The sequence below is a fragment of the Citrus clementina genome, unplaced genomic scaffold (assembly GCF_000493195.1).
Source record: "Citrus clementina cultivar Clemenules unplaced genomic scaffold, Citrus_clementina_v1.0 scaffold_2, whole genome shotgun sequence".
Lineage (NCBI taxonomy): Eukaryota > Viridiplantae > Streptophyta > Magnoliopsida > Sapindales > Rutaceae > Citrus > Citrus x clementina.
The window spans coordinates 10252763-10266004 of NW_006262688.1; the positions used below are offsets into that span (position 1 = coordinate 10252763).

General features: G+C 35.4%; 1 protein-coding gene across 1 annotated transcript; it reads right to left on the minus strand.

Annotated features, from left to right (window-relative positions):
• Nucleotides 1–851: 851 nt before the first annotated feature.
• Nucleotides 852–11324, minus strand: LOC18050730 (BTB/POZ and MATH domain-containing protein 4). Its single transcript, XM_006446619.2, has 4 exons — nucleotides 10778–11324; nucleotides 9960–10305; nucleotides 9554–9839; nucleotides 852–1366 (listed from the first exon to the last, which is right to left on the minus strand). The coding sequence occupies exons 1-4, from the start codon at nucleotides 11161–11163 to the stop codon at nucleotides 1182–1184; spliced, it is 1203 nt and encodes a 400-aa protein (XP_006446682.2). The 5' UTR covers nucleotides 11164–11324; the 3' UTR covers nucleotides 852–1181.
• Between the last annotated feature and the right edge of the window lie 1918 nt (nucleotides 11325–13242).

A 13242-nucleotide genomic window follows, 5' to 3' on the forward strand; every position in this document is an offset into this window, starting at 1 on the left:
CTTAATTGATTGCATCACTACTTGATTGATAAACAAGATAACTAGATATTTTGGTTAAAAGTTCAAATATATATAGGAGACTCTATTTAATATGCAGTCTTGTGTCATTTTACAAGATAAGCCCCTATAACAAGGGCAAGCGATGCACCAACTTTTGGTTTTATCTTATCTTTTAATTTAAATCAAATATTTTTTATTTAATAGAATTAAAAGACGAAGAGAGATAAATAGTGACTTATCTATCTTTTAATTTAAGTCAAATATTTTTTATTTAATAGGATTAAAAAGGAGATAAAATAAGAAGCTTAGGGTTTCCACCAAAAAAGTAGATAAAAACTTATTTTTCCACAAAAGAATAAAGAAGTCACAATATATAAAACAAAGAAAAAGAAATTTTTTTCTCTAACTTTGTGAGAAAAAATTTTCTATTACTAGTTACTTTCAGTAATAATAAATACACTCACACATCAAGTACAAATTAAAATTGAGTCAACTTAAAAAATTATTAATGATAAAATCGTGATTTAATAAGCTTCATAACCTAAAAAATTATTAATGATCAATCGTGATCTAATAAGATTAGTGGTGACAGATCATAATATGTGAGCCTAAATTACTACTAAGAAAAAATAAAGATATGATTTTTAAATTATGGTAATTTTATGCACTATGAGAATTGCAATTCAGTAATTTTCGCTGCAAAACGATTTTTCACCAGCAGTTAAATCCACTAAATTTCATGCAATTAAAACAAGATGATTAAGGGTTGATTATATTCAACCTGCTAACACATCCACGCACTCAGGAGAGAAAAACAGGCAGACTTGAGTAATACACATACACAGCACATATGACCACAAAACTCCATTTCTCAACTTCAGAGAATTACAGTATTCGTCCGCATTGGTCAAACAGCATACTACAGCCGTGTTTCTTACAAAGCCCTAGTAGAAACAGTTGAACACAGCTTAGTAAAAATTTACAGCCCAAAATCTATCAACACTTAGTTTACAGCTCTTATGCTAGTGTTTTCCACTGTAGGCCATCCCACCATGGGTGACGACAGAATGTTCTGTAAGCAGTTGATACCTTTCTTCACCGGCCCCCATACCCACTCCCCCAACAACCCCAAACGAAACATCATCACCAGCTTCATATACAAGGCCAACCATCATCAGATCTCATGTTCTTTGCCTGACCCTCCTGCCATTCGTATCACCACCATCTGAAAGTTGGGCCCATACACTCCGAGATTTTCCTCCACTGCTGCAATCCTCCTCACAACCTGCCACCGTCTTGAGAAGCTCCGACTGCAGTGATGGGCAATTCTCTTTAAGGTACTCAAAGCCATCTGATCGCATAACAGCTGCAGAAAGTGAATGCAAATTAGAGACCAACGTTATGCACATTAAAGATCACATTTACATTATCTAACATGGAAAAAATTTCTAAATCTACCTCAATTTTGTGGTTTTTAACTGCTTGATCTTATGGCACGCATGCAATAAATATTATGTCTTGACTCTTACTTCATAATTACTTCCATAAATAAACACAATAAGAATCCTACCCTCATGATAAAGCATTTATAATTAGAAAAGAAAGAGAAATCAGATACAAATATCTCCTCAGTCGTAAACAACCCCCTAATAACTGAATCTATCTAAACTCAAATTGTTAATGATAACGGCACCAGGGTTTTGCAAAATCAGCCCTCTAACCAGTTCATAAAACCTTGCACTAAAAAAGCAGCTGATGTCTGATTGTAAACTTCAGGCATAACCTGTATGTATATGCATATCCCATCTGCTGACACCTCACACAAAGATCACTGCAAGAGCTCATCTCCTTTCACCAACAGACCCATCGTAAGAAAAATCCAATCCCCCTTGTTCACCCTCCCTTGGGCAGGACTGAAAAAATATATTATTGGATAAACAAGGCCATAAAATGCCCTAAACACTAAGAAATCATACTTGATATGTAAAGGTAGCCCAAAAAGTTGAAATGATGCTTAATATTCTCTTTTGGTTCTGGCAATGACAACCGTGCTGACTACACAAAGAGCAATCAGAGAAACTTCTGTAAAACATCAGTGCAATTCATGCACTCCGCGTACACAAAATGTACAAATAAAATATTGCTAAGCTGATTTCAGAAGTCTGTGCCTGTTAAAATGATAAAAGCAGAATGCTCATCATCAACCCCCTAAATCTTGTAGCAGGCAAAAATTTTCTACATTAGCAGAGAAACAACATATGACATATACTCATATAGAGAGCTTGCACAAGGAGCTTGCATTAGGTGAAAGAAAATTCAAGAAAAAATCTTAAACCAAAAGGATACACAAACTGAACAGAAGCTGAAGAAATTAAGTAATTCCTTCCATAATCCTTCTCTTATTTAACCCTTGTGATGAAAAATGACATTTTAGTCCTTTTTGATACTTCTAATATTTCCCAAACATTTGACCGCTGTCTCCTCCTGAATTGAAGTCATCATAACAAGTCTGTCCTCTTAAAACCGCAGAATGTTGACAACTTCTTTTTATTTTTTCCTTTAGGTAAGGTAATGCTGCTCACTTTACTAGACAGATTTTAAATCTTGCTTTCATATCCACAATAATTAAGAGAATCTACAGAAGCTTACGCCGACCATCCAGCCTCTCAATATGTGAGTGTCCACTGGCGTAAAAGATCAAGACCTATAGAAATAGAAAGGCCTAAAGCCTACATTTGAAACTTTTCAATTCACTATCCATAGGCTTGCCTTCATTATCAACAAAATCTACTGACATTTAGAGAAATCACAGAACCACAGGCTAAGAGGTGAGTGTGGTCATTAGCTGCAAGTATCAAACTCTCTAGAAACAGGCATCTAAAAACCAAAATTGGTATATTCACACTTTTCATTAATTTTGTAGCCAAAACTACCCGTAAAAGTTTATTAATTTCTTCTGATAATTCTCCCTAACCATGAAGGGTGTACTTTTCATACACATGCTGAACCAACCCATGATAACAAATTGCATTTGAGTACCAATTGCTTAGATGCACTACCAAGCCTCAAGATGTCTGGTAGAAAAGTTTAGTCTCTCAGTAACTAATAAACTGCAGTGAAGTAACATAATATCACAGCAAAGCTTTTTGTAGCATCCAGATTAACAGACTTCCTGTGTAGATAAATAAATCTTCAACAATAACATATGTTGCAGTATTCCTATCAGCAAATTGATACAGAAACATTTCCTAAAGCTGATCAGAATCTCAATTGTTCCACAAACACACAAAACTCAAAAAAGGACTACATCAGCCACCAATCAATCCAAAATAAAGAAACTTAGAGCTTTCCAAAAGGTCCAAAGAAGCGCTGTATAGTAAGCTGAAACATACCCTTGGCCTTGAAATCTTGGCAGCTTAGCTCATTCCTTTGTATCTATCATCTAAAAAGATTCTGGCTATTGAATAAACAAATGATTGTAGGTCATAATAGCATTACTTCACAAATAACCCAATCTGTAATCCAGTGTATGGAAAGGTAATTTCAGCCGACCAAGCATGATCAATTAAATCATCTATGTAGGGTCTTACAAAGTGTAGTCAATGTAGAAATAATTCTCAACCAAGAATTAACAACTCAAGGAAATGGCGTGTCCATCAAGCTATGAGCTCATACACAGAAATCACCATTTTTTAACCTCCACATATGCAAATCTTATTATAATTCTCCAAATAAGATCACCTATCCAGAATACAAGCTTTCACCAACTAAGTCATAGCCACTCAAGTGAATAATTAGGGGAAAAAAAATAAAAAAGTGAATTTCATATCAACAAATTTCCAGCACATAGGGTTGGTGCTGAAGTTTTTTTGTTCTGTATACTCCTCAAAGCATTCATGATGCAGCGGAAGTTTAATGTTCAAAATATTCCGTTGATTTTAGAGAATACCGGAACAAAAGAACAACTAAATTCACGTTGATTCAAAAGAATACCGCGAATTTAGGGATTAAGACTCGTTGATTCCGCAGAATACCGAGAATTAACTGTTCAAATACTCACAAAGAGATTTGAAAATTGAAATATTATTAAACTCAAAAATCTCTGCTTTCAAAGGCTACAAGAGGGAGCTATTTATAGTAGTAGTAATTATCCTAATTCATGAAGTAAAACAAAATCCTAAATTGAAAGGGAAACAAAATTCTAAATTAGAAAGGAATTTAAAAGTCTTAAACTTTAGTTAATAAGGAAACTAATCCTAGTATAATATGGATTCCTACTCTTCATCATTCCCCCCAGGGTGAAGAGAATTCGCCCTCGAATTCAGATTGTCAGCAATAACATCTTCATCATGATCACCTCTGTAAGGAATAAGATGCTTGACATTAAAGACATCTGCGGTGCGGATATGACTAGGAAGCTGTAATCGGTATGCATTAGGATTTATCTTCTCGATAATCTCCAAAGGGCCAATTTTCCTGGCAGAAAGCTTGTTGTACTCACCAACTGAGAATCTATCTTTAGTTAAGATAGCCCAAACAAGATCTCCTACTTGAAATTCTAAAGCTCGACGTTTTTTGTCTGCCATAATTTTATAACCTTCGGTCGTCTGCTTCAAAGACTCTTGCGTAGTTTCATGAATCTGCTGAAGCTGCTCAATAAAGTCTTCTGCTTTACCGCTTTTGCGAACTAAATCTGGAACTGGAGCCAAGTCGATAGGAGCTCGTGGATTATATCCGTAATTCACCTGAAAAGGGCTTAAACCAGTACTACGCTTAACTGCACGGTTATAAGTAAACTCGACTTGATATAACTTCTGATCCCACATCTTCAAGTTATCACCAACTAGACTACGTAGATGGTTTCCTAAAGAGCGGTTGACAACTTCAGTTTGACCATCTGTTTGTGGGTGGTAAGCACTACTAAAATTCAGGCGAGTGTTAGTCAACTTCCATAATGTCTTCCAAAAATGGCTAAGAAATCGTGTATTCCGGTCAGATACTATAGAACTTGGTAAACCGTGCAATCTATAGACTTCCTTGAAGAATAGGCGAGCAACAGTCAAAGCGTCTGTAGTCTTCTTGCAAGCAATGAAGTGAGCCATTTTCGAGAATCGATCAACAACAACAAATATTGAATCCATACCCCTCTGAGTGCGGGGTAATCCCAAAACAAAATCCATGCTAATGTCAGCCCAAGGTTGTGTTGGAATTGGCAGCGGCATATATAACCCAGCATTAGTTGCTGCACCCTTGGAAACTTGACAAATGCGACAAGTCTCAACATAGTGATAGACTTCACGCCTCATAGTAGGCCAAAAATAAGTGTTGGCGATTAGAGCCAGAGTTTTGTCACGACCCATGTGCCCTTCATTATGTAACTCTGAAATGATTTTCAATCTCAAACTTGAGTTAGGAACACACAACTGATTACTCTTGAAAAGGAATTCGTCATGTAAATGATAATCTAAGCGAAACCCTGCAACAACGTCTTCTAATATAGGAGCAAAGTAAGGATCAGAAGCATATAACTCTCGAAATGTGTCAAATCCAAGAACTTGATTATGCATCTATGTCAATAACGAAGTTCGTCGACTAAGTGCATCTGCTGCCCGGTTGGATTCACCAGAGGTATGCTTCACCACAAAGGTAAATTGTTGAAGGAATGCTGTCCACGTGGCATGTCTGTGAGAGAGCTTGTCTTGACTATTGAGATACTTTAACGCGGCATGGTCAGTGTATAAAACAAAGTCTTTATGAATTAGATAATGTCGCCAATGTTTTAACGCTTGGACTACTGCGTAAACTTCCACGTCATAAGTGCTGTAGTGTGCCTTTGCTCCATTCAACTTCTCACTGAAATAAGCTATAGGCTTACCCTATTGGCTAAGAACAGCTCCAATGCCGACCTTAGAAGCATCACAATGTACCTCAAAAGTGAGCGAAAAATCTGGTAGGGCAAGTACTGGGGCAGTAATCAACTTTTCTTTGATAATCTTGAATGCCTTAGTAGCTGCCTCTGTCCAAGAGAATTGTCCTCCTTTCATGCAATTTGTGATTGGTGCCATAATAGTACTGAAATGAGGAATGAATCGCCTGTAAAAAGAGGCCAATCCATGGAAACTTCTGGTGGCGGATAAAGTAGTTGGCTGAGGCCAATCTCGAATAGCATCCACTTTTGATTGGTCAACAGATATACCATCCTTCGACACCACATATCCCAAAAATAATACTTTCTTGGTCAAGAAAATACACTTGTTTACTGCTGTGTATAAACTTTTTGCTCTTAAGGCTAAAAGCACTTCTCTCAAATGTTGTAGATGTAACTCGTGACTGGTGCTATATATAAGTATATCATCGAAGTAAACAACCACAAACTTTCCAATGAAAGGGCGAAGAACTTGATTCATGACTCGCATAAAAGTACTCGGAGCATTAGATAAGCCAAACGGCATTACCAACCACTCGTATAACCCTTCGCGAATTTTAAAAGCTGTTTTCCATTCATCTCCAGGCCGTATTCGAATTTGATGGTAGCCACTTTTCAAATCAAGTTTGGTAAAAATTGTTGCTCCACTGAGTTGATCTAACAAGTCGTCTAATCGAGGGATTGGAAAACGATATCGAACTGTAATTTTATTGATAGCTCGACTGTCCACGCACATCCTCCAAGAACCATCTTTTTTTGGAGTCAATAAAGCAGGGACTGCACAGGGACTAAGACTTTCACGGATAAATCCCTTTTCTAGTAACTCTTCCACTTGGCGCCTTAATTCCTCATGTTCTGTAGGACTCATACGATAATGAGGTCGATTTGGTAATGTAGAACCTGGTACCAAATCAATTTGGTGTTGTATATCTCGAAGAGGTGGTAAACCCTATGGTAGCTCATTAGGGAACAAATCTTGAAATTCCGCCAGAATAGGTGTCACAGCTTCAGGAATCTTCGAATCACCGTTACTCTCTTTTCCCAATAAAATGTAGACTCTCTTTGTCTCTGCTACAACATCTATAAATTGCTTCTTTCCTAACAAATAATTACCCAAGTCTTGCTGGAGAGTAAACTCTTTGTTAGGCAGGAGAACGATCTTGGTGTTGTTAAACATAAAGCTGTAGGTGTTTCTCTTCCCATCATGCACTACGTTTCGATCATATTGCCAAGGTCTACCCAGTAATAGATGACAAGCATCCATAGCCACAACATCACACCAAATTTTGTCTTTATAAATTGAACCAATGGATAAGAAAACTAAGCAACGTTTCGATACTATCACTTGATTTCCCTTCTTCAGCCATGTGAGCTTGTATGGAGTTTGATGAGGTTCTGTCTTTAAATTTAGCTTTGTTATGGCTTCTTCTGAAATGACATTCTCGCAACTGTCGGAGTCTATGACCATACGACATACTTTACCCCCGATTGTGCAAGTAGTCTGAAAGATATTCTGTCGTAGCCACTTGTCTTTGTCTTGACCTTTAGGAGTGAAGAATGTGCGGTTCACGATCAACATTGGCCCGCTATCACCATGTTCTTCAACAGATTGAGCGCTACCACTACTATCAAAAGTTGGCTCTACAGCGAACTCTTCAGTTTCTTCCTCCTGGTAGTCTTCACTTTCCTCTGTGCCTACGAATAAGCATTTACCATATTTTCCTCCCTTTTTACATTCTGTCATTCGGTGCCCATTTTCTCCGCAATTAAAACAGCGTAATCCCGAACCCGATGATTGAGTTTTGCTGCTTTGACCGATTTCACTAGGTTTACTAGTTTTATTTGGAGGATTTGGAGGAGTGAAATTACGAAATTGGGAAGTTGGGTTTGAATTATCACGAACAACACTTCGAGCACCCCAAAAACTTGAGTCATTAGTACGTCGACTAAATTGCTTCTCCAACTGCAAGGCTTGTTGGTGTGCCTCTGAAACAGAGTATGGGTCAAGTAAATTTAATTGGTCTTGAAATTGAGATCGTAGGCCTCCAATGTAGCGGGAAACCTGTTGTTCTTCTGTCTCTGTCAAGTCATTGCGGGCCACCAACCAATGAAATTCTGTAGTGTAATCATCCACTGATCGATTACCTTGCCTTAAATTCTGTAGCTGTTGGTATAACAGTTTGGCGTAATTATGAGGCAAGAATGCTCCACGCAAGTGCTTCTTGAACTTTTCCCAAGAATCAATCATCTTTTTGCCTTGCCTAATCCTTGTGAGCTTAGTTTGTTGCCACCAAGCTGCTGCTCTTCCACGAAATCGAGTTGCAGCAAGCGAAACTAGTTTATTTTCAGGAACTTCTTTGTATTCGAAAACTTCCTCAATGGCGTTAATCCAGTCTAATAATTCTTCAGGTCGACCACTTCCTTGAAATTCGGGAATGTCAATTCTCAACCCAGATTCCCATCTTCTGTCATCAGTAGACTCAGTTCTAGGTCGACGCCCAGAGATGGGTTAGCAAAGCTTACACTTGATTTGTCTTCACGTTCTGGAGTACGATGGCGTTCGTCAAGTAACTCTGCTATTCGTGCCATTTGTGCAGCTAACATATCAATTCTGGCTGTCATACTAGCCGGGGATTCATCTTTCGAAACATCTTCTTGATTGTAAGTTGTAGTATGAGCATCACGAGCTTTTCTTGGAGGCATTTTTTCAAATTCGGGTTTAAAAAGGTAGTGGGGTTAAACTGAAAGTAAATAAAATTTTAGGCCGAAACTGTAATTAAGCAAAAAGTTTTAGATTGCCGATGATGGTGGTCGGAAATCGAGTAAGGGTGGGTGGATCTGAAAGATTTTGGGTTGGTAAGATGATGGTGGTGGTTTGTCTGAAAAAGTGGGTTTTTTTTTTTTTTTTTTTTTTTTTTTTTTTTTAAGCTAAATGGAAAAAATCAAAAAGGGAAAAAGGAAAGGTTTGGTGGTAGATGGAGTTAGATTGGTGATACCAGGTTTTGGCTCTGATACCAAACTGATGCAGCGGAAGTTTAATGTTCAAAATATTCCGTTGATTTTAGAGAATACCGGAACAAAAGAACAACTAAATTCACGTTGATTCAAAAGAATACCGCGAATTTAGGGATTAAGACTCGTTGATTCCGCAGAATACCGAGAATTAACTGTTCAAATACTCACAAAGAGATTTGAAAATTGAAATATTATTAAACTCAAAAATCTCTGCTTTCAAAGGCTACAAGAGGGAGCTATTTATAGTAGTAGTAATTATCCTAATTCATGAAGTAAAACAAAATCCTAAATTGAAAGGGAAACAAAATTCTAAATTAGAAAGGAATTTAAAAGTCTTAAACTTTAGTTAATAAGGAAACTAATCCTAGTATAATATGGATTCCTACTCTTCATCAATTCACCTCAGCAGGCATGTGAAAAACTTAAAACTATACATAAGCTCAAAATATCTCTTAAATTCACATTAAAATTCATGCACAGTTGGACCAAAGGAGGGTTGGCTCACAGTAAATGCATCAATAAAATAATATGCCGCAGAGAATTAATTACACACTCAATTAAATCATCATGCCTTTGCTTTCACATAAAGTACACAAGGAAACTGAAACAAACCTGCAAGATTTTCAGCAGCAAATCTCAAGCAAACAGCTTTTAATTCTGTAGCATGATGTTCATCGGCCAAGGATAAAATTTTGGCGACAGAGTTCACAGAAATGTCCTTGCATAGATGAGACCCGCACATCAATCTGAGCCTCTCTAGACCATACCTGTCTGCTGCTGCTAACAACTTGGCAGTTAATGTGTCAGAGACCGATGACATACAAGACGAGCTAGGTGTTGCCACATCCACATCCACATCCTCAGTAAGAGTATCTCTGTATATAAAGTGCAGCATGGCCTACAGAAAGGATAGAAAGAAAAACGGTAATAAGAGTAATATACTGTCACTACATAAACAAATGCTCATTTACTCTCACACAAAACAAAAGCAACATTGATAAATAAGAAATATGCTCACCTTAAAAACCTTAGGCTCTAGATCGCTAATGATGATTTCTTGCTTATCTTCCTCTAATTCATCAAAGAATTTAGAACGAAATATTGGAGATCGTGCAGCCAATACCAACTTATGAGCAGGAAATTTTTCCCCAGCTACATCAAAAGTGATGTCAGAGCTTTCTGCATTGTCTAGTAGCATGCCAAAATGTGCTCCTATATCAGACTCTGGGACCTGAATTGAGTGTAACCGTGAACAGTCTATAGCCGATACCACAACTCCAACAGTGCAATTGATTTTCAAGCAATCATTTTTGAGGTAATCTGATGTTTCAAGCATAGCTCGTCTGAAAAAACGCTTGTATCCCCTAAAGTAAAGCAAATTGAACAAATCATTGACTTGGTATGAATACCCAAAGAGCTGCAAATGAATAATCAGATAACAAATATTCAACTTCAATTTACACTCATTTATAGTACGTCTAACCAGTCACAAAATAGGAGATTTTACAGCATGAGAATTGTGATACAGTATTGTATCTGCCATAGAAAGTTGCATGAAGTAATCAAACATTCCGGCAAATGCACCCAGCCGATCAGAAAGAAACAAGGACTGCCACATAAGGATTTCCAAAAATTTTCTCCAAATGCATTTGAGCAAGAAAAATAATAGCATGTCATAAGCGAAAACAAAACAAGAAGCAAGATAGAAAATTTCCACCAATTTCAAAAAAAAAAAAAAAAAAAGAATCCTAATTTCTTGGTCTACCAAAAACAGAGAAGCAAGAAATCATCAAAAGATAGATTAAATACACAAGAAAAAGAAACAATTTTTAATACCACATGCTTCCACGATACTTGAGCGTGTAAGGACCGCTCTCGAGCGATCGATCAAAATGGCTATGCACTTTGTGCTTCCCTTTACCACTCTGATCCAACAGCGTCAGCTCAAACAATGCTCTTACATCCGTTCCTTCACTCGCTAATGCAATAAAAACCGACACGTATGCTGAATTATCCTCCGGATTTTTACCGTCGGGATAAAAATATATGGCCCACTGGTAGCCGCCCACCGTGAAATTGTCGCTGGCAATGTGCTTCCCGATTCCCATACCTTTGGCTAACGAGTACCCTTGAATCACGAACTTGTGCGATCCGTTCACGGTTTCCGTCACTGACCGGGAGCTCGTCGGCGAAACCAGCGGGCTCGGGCTGCTGTTCGTCATTACTGATTCATTGAAATGTTAAGAATTTTTATGATTATTCAATAGTTTCAAGTAATTTATTAGTGGAAGTTCAGAAGATTTTAGTTAGGTTTTTTTTTTTCCCCTTCCCTCTTTTTCGTTCGCGATGATGAATGAGATGACAGATGAAAAAAAGAAATGAGGTGTGGAAATGGAATGATGTTGTAAGAAGAAGCTTTTACGGAGTTTTGAAGTGGAATACTAAAAGGCTGCCACGTTGGAGTCTAGAGGGTTCGGATGTAAATTCACATATAAGCAGAATGCACGTCAATGGTTAGGGACTTAGGGTAATGGTGCATGCTGGAGTAAGAAAAGATTAACTCCTGACATCCGCAGTTAATCAAAACGGTTAAGGTTAATTAAATTGTAATTAAACTGGCGGGAGTTACAAATAATGTTTTATGAACCCATAATTTTGGGGCGAATGGCTTTTTCTCAAGAAAAAATTATTATTCAATTAATTAAAAAACATTGAAAAAATTTGTAATCAAATAAAAAAAATATTTATTTTTGTTGTTTTTGACCGAATGGTTTATATTTATTTAGTTAGCCGCCCAATATTGAATCTTGAAGGAAATAAATGTTAAAAAATTGATCTAGACTTTTGTTTAATTTTTTAAAATAAATATAAAAAATAAAAATATTTTTTATTTTTTAATTTCAAAATTTAATTTTGAATTAAAACTTTTCTTTTCCATTTTTTCTCTCAAATTTTCTCTTCCTTAATCATTTCTTGGATAAACAAAATTAATCAACCAATTCATATAAATTAATTTCAAAAAAACGAACCCATATGCAATTATGCATAGACAAATAAGTCGGGAATGTCAATCCGTGTCGTTGTGACATACAATAAAATATTTACAAATTAATAATTTCATAACTATACAAAATCTATTAATTTAAAGAGATATTAACTAATTGATAATTATTAATTTGTAGAGTATATATACAATTCAATGACCATACATTTTAATGAATTAGAAATTTAATGTATTTTACCAATCCAATTAATTAAAAATAAATTAATCCACTGAATATAAATTAAAGTAAAAAAAAAATTAAAAATCTTAGAATTTCATAATTCAACCCCGAAACCATTAGAAACAATAAGTAAAATTAGAGATAAGATCTAATTATATTTAAACTTCAAGAAACAAATGAGTAACAATAGAATTATATTTTAATTAAAAAATCATAATAATTATATTTGTAGTTTCAGTAAATTATTAATTTTATATATGAAGTGAGTAGTATAAAGGTTTTTTTAAAAGGTATTATCTTATTAATTTATTGTAATTATTAATTTAGCCCTTTGGCCCAAGTGAAAATTAGGAATGCCAATGGACACCACTCGTTGCGGTTTGCCATTATCAAATGCCACCCGTAAAAAATTAAATTATCAAACCCACTTGCAATCCGCAGTGAGTTTTTATTTTTTTAGAAAAACTTGCTTGCTGCAGGTTTTTACAATTATCAAATCTACCCGCAAGCTGCAGTGGATTTTTTATAGATTTTCTCATTTAAAATCATGAGTATAAAAAGAAAATATTTTTAATAATGCATAAAAACTTAAATTATATAATCCAAACTATAAATTTATAATAATAGCCTAAAAAATATGCAAACAATACTCAATTCTAGATTTTATCAATGTAATATAAGAAGTTAAAATTTCAATATTAAAACAAATACATAAAATATATTAATATAATACAAAATATTTCTATTTTAAGCAAATCATCATTACTATATCAATGACTTGCTCCATCTTTTAATCATATATACAAATATTATTAATACTTTTAACAAGTAAATTTTATAGAATATCATTAACAATTAATTAAACAAATAAAAACCCACCTTTAGTAAGCAATCATTAGATTCAAGTCATTAGGGCAAAACAAATAAAATCAATCAGATTAAAATAAAAATATCAATAATATTAACTTTGAAAATTATAAAATTTGTACTTATTAAAAACTTATTGTATATATGTTGCCACAAGATAGTTTAGGTTTAGAAATTAGCAACTTCAATTTAGATATTTTTATGATTAAA

Coding starts and splice junctions, on each gene's coding strand:
- LOC18050730 (XM_006446619.2), bottom strand. CDS start 11,163: ATGACGAACAGCAGCCCGAGCCCGCTGGTTTCGCCGACGAGCTCCCGG. Junction 10,306..10,777: donor AAGTATCGTGGAAGCATGTG/GTATTAAAAATT, acceptor GCTTTACTTTAG/GGGATACAAGCGTTTTTTCA. Junction 9,840..9,959: donor TAGAGCCTAAGGTTTTTAAG/GTGAGCATATTT, acceptor TCCTTTCTGTAG/GCCATGCTGCACTTTATATA.